At 44.0% G+C, this 9,152-nt stretch overlaps 1 protein-coding gene across 1 annotated transcript in view; it reads right to left on the minus strand.

The window, feature by feature from the left end:
• Positions 1–6,241, minus strand: part of CHRNA3 (cholinergic receptor nicotinic alpha 3 subunit) — an 8,971-nt gene extending 2,730 nt beyond the window's left edge. Inside the window, exons 1-5 of the mRNA XM_042804120.1 lie at positions 5,849–6,241; positions 3,736–3,875; positions 3,611–3,655; positions 2,226–2,335; positions 19–1,030 (exon numbers count right to left, since the gene is read on the minus strand). Of these exons, the coding sequence (XP_042660054.1) occupies positions 19–1,030; positions 2,226–2,335; positions 3,611–3,655; positions 3,736–3,875; positions 5,849–5,903 (1,362 nt within the window). The 5' untranslated portion in view covers positions 5,904–6,241. The remainder of the gene's footprint in view (positions 1–18; positions 1,031–2,225; positions 2,336–3,610; positions 3,656–3,735; positions 3,876–5,848) is intronic.
• Between the last annotated feature and the right edge of the window lie 2,911 nt (positions 6,242–9,152).

A 9,152-nucleotide genomic window follows, 5' to 3' on the forward strand; every position in this document is an offset into this window, starting at 1 on the left:
AGTAAAATATATTCTTACCTCTTTTGCTTCATTCTGCATTTTCATATTTTCTGCAATGTATTTAACACTTTCAATAGCATCTCTCATTTCTGGTGACAGAACTGAAAATGAAAACAGAGGATCTACAGACTCAGAGCTTGAACTTCTTGTGAGATTGCCACTGAAATCTGAGAGCTTCATTCGTTGATACTGACAGCAGCTGCATGCCATGTCTTGACATACAAAGCCATCTTTGCAGCATTTGGCTTCTGAACTGTTGAAACAATTTAAGTTGGAAAGCTCAGAAGTGAAAAATGGTTTTGTCTTCTGATTATTCTCTTCGTCACTAGCAGGCCTTGTCATAAACATTATCCTGGGAAGTAAGTTCAAGAAAATGGTTCTCACCCACACAGGCATTGTGTGTGTCTTGGGTGTTCTGTAGTGCACATTAAGTACAAATACTGTAATGACAATAGATAGAGTTACAAATATCATGGTGAAAAGGAGGTATTCCCCAATAAGTGGAATTACCAGGGAAGTAGAAGGTATGGTTTCTGTGATAACAAGAAGGAACACTGTTAAAGATAGAAGGACTGATATGCAGAGTGTTACCTTCTCACCACAGTCTGAAGGCAAATAGAAAACTAATACGGTCAGAAAAGAAATCAGCAGACATGGAATAATCATATTGATAGTGTAAAATAAAGGTAAACGCCTAATGTAAAGAGAATAGGTGATGTCTGGATATATCTCTTCACAGCAGTTGTATTTGATGTCGTGTTTGTACCCAGGAGCTTTAATAATAGCCCATTCTCCGCTCTCCCAGTAATCTTTCAGGTTCATTGTAGAGCCAATTAAAACTAAGTCAATTTTGGCTTTATCGTAAGACCAGGAACCAAACTTCATGGTGCAGTTTTGATAGTCGAATGGGAAGTAGGTTACATCTATTTTACATGAGCTTTTAAATATAGCCGGAGGTATCCAGGTCACATCACCCGTGTATTTTAATAGGGCCTTTGTCTTGTCATCAACCTGGAAATCCCCAACTGCACTGTAAAGCAAATAAAAATAAAAATTAGAATGCAACTACTCCAGGTAGTTTCATACATTCAGATCATGTACATTAACTCTTTAATCTGTTTTGGGAAAGTCAGCAATTACCTGTTGACATGGAGCTGAATTGCATGCACAAGACTAAGTCAGCGGCCATTATAAATTTACAAAGTTAAACTGAAATAAACAGCTGTATAAATTTGCCATGGAAGATTTGAAGGGAAGTATTCTCCCTCATAATTACATGGCTCAGTGCAATCAATATTCAAAATAGCAAATAGGAGATTGCAAATGGCAGTCAGACTAGATGATCGTTGTAGGTCCCTTCCAACTAAACTCTTCTATTCTATTCTGTTCTAGATCAAGCACATCAGAACCCAAGGGCTGATAAGAGGATACCTGCAGTACTGGTATTTCCACCTCTTCTGTGGACAGTGCAGGTAGTAACTATGGAAAGAGGGATTAGGGTTGGGGTGCATCTTTGCATAAGGAGAGTATTTGGTGAGGGTTTTTTTTAAGTCCCACATTGCTATCCTGATCACACGGATCATACAGGATTCATTTGTTTATATGAAAAAGTGAAACTAAAAAGGTAATTTAAAGTTTTAAGGCTCCATTTAGAAAAGGGGTGTCATCACTCTTGCTCCATAGACCTAAGTTTTGCAGCTGTGTAGCTCAGTCCATTTCACTGAGAACTGCTTCCCTACGTAGCAGGGGGATCCATTTAGTTATGGTTTGGCTCCTCACAATCTCAGAAACTTGACATCCAAAGTAAACTTTATTTGTGGCTTTTATATGTCAACATTATTGTGAGGTAAAAACCTAGAATTAGCAGGTTTTTTCAGTTAAGGGTCTGACTCACAGGCAAGAACTCTCCAGTCTAAGGGGATTAATTTCTTGCCACCTCCCTTGTAGACAGCAATAAAAATAATAGTACTTCTACTTGTGAAGGGGAAAAGCAAAGTTCACTTTGGCATGCCCACCTGGAGCTCCGGGTTAGGAGCTGCCTCTGGCCCAGTGATGCTGATGTAGGTGGCACGAAGGTGAGTACACCAACAGGGAGGTGTGGGACACAGGTTTGTTGAAAAGCAGGCTTTTTCAGTTAATTCAATGAACCTGCTCCTGATTTTTTTTTTTAAACTAGTAACATCACCCCCCTTGCTCCTGAATTAAGAAGTAGGTAAGAGTCTTACTTGTTATATAAAACAATATCTGGCTTCCAGATCTGACCAGATGGTACTCGGATGAATTCAGCACCTCCGTAGTCTGCTGGATTCCACCGAAGCTTGTAATCATTCCAGATCTAATTATGGAAGAAATTAGTCTATTTTAGTTTTGTGAAGAAATAGAATTTCAATGGACTAGACTCAAACCGAGTGCTGTCATACCACTTCTAAGATGGTTTTATTTTGGATACTACAATGATTAGATGTTTCTTTAACAAACTCGTATGTCTGGTGTTTATTCGTGTGGAGATTGTAGGTGGGCATCTTGGTGTAGGTATGACCTAGACACGTGTGACTTCATGTCCCAGGAGTGTCTACTTGGTAGTGGAAATGAGGTAAAAGAGAATAAGACACTCTCTTACCAGAGAGTGTGGGACTTTAGTAACAGCTTAAGTCTCAAAAAGCCAGGTATCTGGCAACAAATTCATAGGAGGTTCTGGTGCTGGGTGTGAGCAGTGAGTGAAGGACATGGGGTTGAGGGGTTAGAAAGAGCTGCAGGGTGTCATTGCTCGGTTAATAACTATCTTGTTCATTAGGGCTTGTAAAACCCCAGTTTAATAAAGTTGAATATTAAGCAGAAATCAGGAATTAAGTTGGTTGTTAAGCTGACCACAAGTAATTGCATTTTTAACTCGTAAACTCTCTTTTAAATGAAGTCAGCATTTTTGGTTTGCTCTCACTTTCTGGGAGCTAAACGGCATCAAGTGATGCTGTGTGGGACCTCTGTGCTGAGGTGCTTCCCCTGCGTCGGTGTCTGCCAGGGCAGCGTGTTTGCCAGTCTTGGGAGCGAAAACACAGCATTTAGTGACTGCGAGAAGCGAGGGAGGATTAGGGCTGCAGCTGACGACTCACAACCTGTGTTTAACAGCTGCGCAGCGAGCCAGGCCCGTATTTAAACGCTGCGGCACCCACAGTCCGTGAGGCAGAAGGGTGGCGGGAAGCGCCCCTCCGCGCCCCTCCGCGCCCCTCCGCGCCCCTCCGCGCCCCTCCGCGCCCCTCCGCGCCCCGCGGCCGCCGCTGGGGGGCAGCAGCGTGCCGGGCAGGGCGGCGTTCCCGCCGGAGCGCGGCGCTGAGCGAGCGGCGCCGCGGCTGCCCCCCGGGAGCTGGTGGGGGGTCTGTGCCCGGGATGCTTCCCCCCTGCGCCCCGAGGCAGCGGCGTTGCCCCGAGGGAGGCAGGCGGGGCCCTGGCCAGCCTTGGGCTCCCGGGAGCCCGCGGACGCCTTGCTGGGCGGACGGGTCTTCCCCGCCCCTGGCGCCGGCCGTGAGGGTCGGGCTCCCCGCGCCCGGAGTGGGGAGCACCTCCCGCGCTGGGGATGGTGGTGAGTTGGTGCCGGCCGGTGAGCTCGACTTACGTGCTTCAGCCACAAGTTGGTTTCCATTATCTGGTTGACTTCATCCTGGAAAAGAGAGGTGTGTCGGGAGAGGCGCCGGCGCCCCCCCCGTCGCCCGCGGGTACCCCGGCGGGGCGGGTACTCACCACCTTCACCAGCTGGGACATGGACACCTCGAACTGGATGATGACGGGGTCCGAGACGTTCTTGACGGGACGGACGAACTGGTTGTAGCTCTGGAAGAGGGCCGCGTAGAGCCGGTGCTCGGCCTCGGAGCCGCCGCAGCCTGCGGAGGGCACGGCGGGGTGAGCGGCCCCCGCGGCAGCGGCACCCCGGGGGGGGCGGCTCGGCCGGGGGGGCAACGCCGCTTTTGGTAGCTGTCTTGCTGTGTATTAACTGCTTAGCGTCCCTGTGATGCGTGGGGAAAGGCCACCCAGCGTGGGTAGTAGTGTGGCGTGATTGGCATTTGCTTAGGCTGGGAGAAGAAAAGCAATAAAAGACAATGCGATGACAGAGTTTTTCTCACATACATCTCTGCATATGGGTTAAAAAATAGTTCCAGGGAGTAACTGAAGAACTGGAGGTGCAGAAGCACTTTCCCCGCACAGGCCCAGTCCACTAGAGCTGCCGAAGCTGCGGAGATGTGGAGCAGAGGAAGGGAAAAGTGCAACCCGACAGGGCAGGCTGCATGTGAGCTGTCAGTGTTTTGCAACAAGAGGATTCCCAGGAAATGGGAACTCTGCTTTCTAGCCTGACTCATGATTGTGTGACTATCGTGATGACAACAGCCTGCTTGTTAAAATATGAAAAAAAGGTTTAAAAATTGATTAACCATTGTATTCAAAGACTCTTCAGCACATTCAGAGAAATGTGTTCAATACCCATGCATTATTCTAATTTTTATTTACAATATATTCCTGTTGACAATTTTGCCACTGATAACTTCTGTTTATGGTACCCTGTGGCCAACAGAAAAGCTGCAAACTGAAGTTCTTAAACAAGGTCTTTCAACTGTTTCGGCATGAGGTGTGAGAGCCTGTATTTCACACTACCCTTTTTCTCTCGGAGCTAGCAATGCAGTAACCCTCCTGACAGCTGGACACTATTTAAGAGCCAATGGACTTTTATTTTTAGGGGACTCTGTCTTAGACTCTCTTCTAGATGACACATCCTCAAGCACTCCAACTGAAAAGCAAAAAAAGGCCTGCTTTGTTATTTATGGATGGCACTATGCAAATTTGGCAAAGGCACAGAACTGAAGTCTGTTGAACATATACTACGTTTCCTTTAAAACACAAATAGGAATCTACAGATATTTACAAGGACATGTTTATTTTTTGCCAGAGAGTTGTTTTTCAGTAGAGAAATAGATGGGAGGCAGAAGTATCTGCAGGTGACCGGTGTTTCATAAAGCAGGTGTTACTTCCTGATCTTTGCAAGAGCTCCCCTCTCCCTAAGACAAGAGGGTCCCCCTCATGTGAATCTGTATTCAGTGAAAAGCTCCCCCCCCCCTTTTTTTCTTCTCCTCTCCCCTTCTCTTGTTCCCTTGGAGGGCAATTTTATTTTCAGATTAGTAAATCGTACAAGCCAACTTGCTAACTAAAAAATGAACACATTTCTTTCACACTTTTTAACTGCTAGCCTTGCCCTTATTATTTATTGATATCTCCTATCTCTCAGATTAAGATTTCCTAAAGTATTCCTGAATTGTTTAGATAAATAATTTTAAAGCTAGATATTAACAACTCTGTATTATAGTCAATACCAAATTGCTAGCCTTTTTACATGTCACCCAGCACTTTAATTAAATCTAGCATCCACTGTATCTGGAGAAGTGCATTCATTTTTTTTTTTTTTTAATTTAAGTGTTTTAGTGCTTTCCATATCTGCAGAGAGAAGGTGCACTCTTTGCAGCACGTATTTAAAGCCGTTTAATATTGTTACTTCCTTGTGGTTTTCTCTATAATATGTAAAACCACACATTTACATTTAAGGTGCTTTCTCTTCATAATGTTAAAATGGCTTTGTGTGTCCTGTTTGGCATCTTGAATCAGGACTACTTAACTACTTTACAAGGAGAAATTAAAAAAACAAACAACAAACTATGTAGCAAAAAGAGCTGTATGAGGATTCTGTACATTTATCTATTAGTTTGGAGCTTCAGCACTTCTTAAAAATGATTTGCACCAAAGCCATCTCCTGTTTGTCTTGCCAACCCCCCTCCACCAACAAAGAATAAACAAATTAAGGATCACTCACCTTGACAGAGAAAGCAAACAGCAGCAGTTAGAAGGAGAGCGTGCGTGCTCTCCATGGTGTTGTGAATTATTGCCTGTCGACAGAGGCTGTTGAAGATGAGCTTAGCTGCCAGGATCGTACGAGCATAGGAAGTACGGAGAGCTCCGCTCCTCCGATGCGTGAAACGCCTAGAAGCAGCAGACAGCAGACCCTGAACACAGTTCTGCGCAGTGAGCTCCCATTAGGTTTGCTGTGCTGCCCCCTTTCTAGCTACCCAGGTTGTCAGAGCATTGGAAACAGCAGATAAATTGCAGGCAAAACAGATGTTATTGTAGGCAAAGAGCAGTATTCTGGCAAGGATAACAGGCAAGAGTCCTTAAACTGGTGCATAAATGGCCCTGGTAATCTGACAATGCTAAAGATTTTTCCAATCAGCTGCTATACAGGATCCTTCTCTATCAGAAGCTCTTGCCGACCTACTAGGAGAAGTTTAATTAATAAAAATCTTATAATTGAATTGTGCTGAAATTGATATCGACATTAGGGATGCCTGATTTAGCAGTGAACTGAGATCATGGGACCTGAATTTCTAATTATGCTGTTAATGTTGAGGGTTTTTTCCTGCCTGTGTCTCGTCTTGCAAGCACATGTGCTAGGTGCTTGGCTGAGTAAAAAGGATGTGCTATTCCCAGGAGTGATTAAAGGCATGTACAACCGTTGACAGGATCTAAGTCCAGAGTAACATACATAGCAGCTGGGATCTGGCAAGAGCCAGGGGTTTGAGTTGGGAGATCAAACTTGACCAAACTCTTGAGAATAACTGTCTTTGAACCATTCCTGCTTTCATGGATTAGAAACGTGATATTTGGGAAGGGGAATAAGAACATAGGATCCCAGCTTGATCTCACAAAACCATATTGTTCAGGGAGAAGGAGATGGGGGACAAGGGGGACTTTTATTTGAAGTTCAGTCATAAAATCATGATTTGCATAGTGGCTTATTCCCTGGTGCCCACCAGCTTCCTTCTTAACTTATATGTCACTTTTTGTCCGCTCCCCTTGAACACCCGGGTGCTGTGAGGTTCATGCATGCAGAGGTTGTTGCACACATCTGGGCAGTCTGTGCTGAGGGAGGAGAGGGAGAAAGAAAAATGTGGGATTCCACCCTTGTTTTTGGAAATGACAAGATGGAGGCTCTGTGGGACGAGACTGTGCCAAATAGGTGGTTCGCTCCCTGCCATTAGAGAAGGGTAAATGATGACCCCAGTTGGTGCTGTGTTAAGAGATAGCACCAGGAGAAAGAGCACCAGGCTGGGTTCAGCTCAGCTGCTCTTGGCACAGAGCTTGTTTATCCTCTTTGCACTATCTTGCAGAGCATCATTCACTCCATCTCCAGACACATGCTCTTATGATAATTTCTGTAACTCTATTAGCTTGGAGGAAATAGGCTTTACTGCCCATTTGAATTTATTTCTTTTCTTCAGCGAACTCAGCTGCTTGGTCTTTTAGCTTAACCCTTTGTGGATACAGTTTTTTGCCTTTCCAGGGCATTGAGACTAGATGTTTTCCCTTTCTGCCTTCTTGGTTTCCATGTATATGCAGCATTATAACTGAGATTTTTGTTTCTTTCCTTTTAGTCCCAACTAGAATGAGCTAAAGCTTCAAAGATCAGATCATAACCCATGTTCCCCAAAGGACAGTGCTTAAACCTGAATAATTTGGAAACATCTGATCTACAGAGGCAGCAAAGAGCCATTGCATGAAGAGATACAGGTATTTTATCTCAACTTGCCTAGTTACTGAAATTTTCAGTGGTGTTTGTATGCACAGATACTTTGTTTCTAACATCACATGCTGAAGCTCCTGGTGAAATCAGCTCAGGTTTGTAGCAGGGTTATTTTTACGGCTACTGAGCATGATGTGACAAGAACACGTCATCACGACTGCATTGCAGAACTACATAGAAGAAGAATTTGTATGGGTAGGGGGAGGCTGATCTACCCAAGAAGATCTACAGTAACAAACTACGTAGCCTTTGCTTTTTAATAAACATGCCACTTTTAGAGGTGTTTTGCTTTGTTGAGATTTGTTAAGATCAAATCTTAGTCAATTCAGGTGATGAGGAAAAGAATATTTTGCCCCCTTTGTCTGGGGTATTGACGCTCCCTCTGTAGAAAGCCAGCACTGCTGGTCTTTCTAGTTTGCTGCAGCTGCAGGGGTGCTGAAAAAGTCCCACATAAACTCACCTGAATGCAGATGGTACATGTGTGTGGTGGTGGTGGCACTTCTACTTGGTCTGATGAAAGGACAGAATTGGTCAGTGTTAAGGAGTTTTGTAGTGGTTGGGAATGGGGAGGAAGCCAACAGAGGCTTCTGTTCACTGGTGGGGAAGCAAAGGCTAGTTGCACACTGCCACTGGAAAACAATTTTAGTGAAAACTAAATTTTGAATGACCACTTCCCTTCCTTTTTTTTTTTTTTTTTTTTTTTTTTTTTAAATAAAAAGCATTACTGTAAAACCCATAAAAAGTGAAAATGTTGAAGTTTATTTTGTTTGATGAACTGGGACCTTATCATGTTCATATTAGTCTGCAAGATGACATTTTTAATGTTTCTCTCCAGAAATCTTTTGTTTCTGAAAATTTGCCAAAAAATCAAATCAGCAAATCCTACAATTCTTTGATAAGTTGAGCTGGGAAGAGTTCTATATATTATGTAGGCGGAGCTGCTGAGGGTTAGGTAAAAATAGCATTTTCCATTTTGAAAGCACACTTTTAGTAGGTCAGATTTTTTGAAACTTTAGGACTTTGGATGAAATTTTCCATTCTGAAGTTTGTTATGGATTAAATTATTTCTGCAAACTTAAAAAAATTACAGTGGTGGTTTCCAAGAACATAACCAGAGAAGAGTATATTGCTTCACTCGTGATCAAAAAAGGAATAGGGTGGCTACAGTGTGTGGAAAGCACCAGAGCCCACTAGTTCCTGGATGAGGAGCTCTGGTTCTGCAGGGATCTCCCTGGGGCCAGTGATGTGCCTTTTTAAAGCTTGCTTTTTCTGTGTTTGTCAAGTCTGAGGCCTCCATCTGCCTGTGCTCTGCATTAGCTGCTAGCTGAGCTGCCAAATCCTTTCTAAAACTTTTGTCTATTCTGGTGATAATTCAGCTGAAGGCTGCAGTTAGAGCCAAGCATTATCAGTCATTACTGCTTATAAAGATAAGGCCAATTTAGGAGATGGGCATAGTGGAGGCCTCATTTCAGTTGTGTTCAGGCAGTGAGGGGGAGGGGAAGAAGAAGAAGGGACTTGGGAGAGGAGTAGGGATTGGTAG

Source organism: Tyto alba, unplaced genomic scaffold, assembly GCF_018691265.1.
Source record: "Tyto alba isolate M040663 unplaced genomic scaffold, T.alba_DEE_v4.0 Super-Scaffold_41, whole genome shotgun sequence".
NCBI lineage: Eukaryota > Metazoa > Chordata > Aves > Strigiformes > Tytonidae > Tyto > Tyto alba.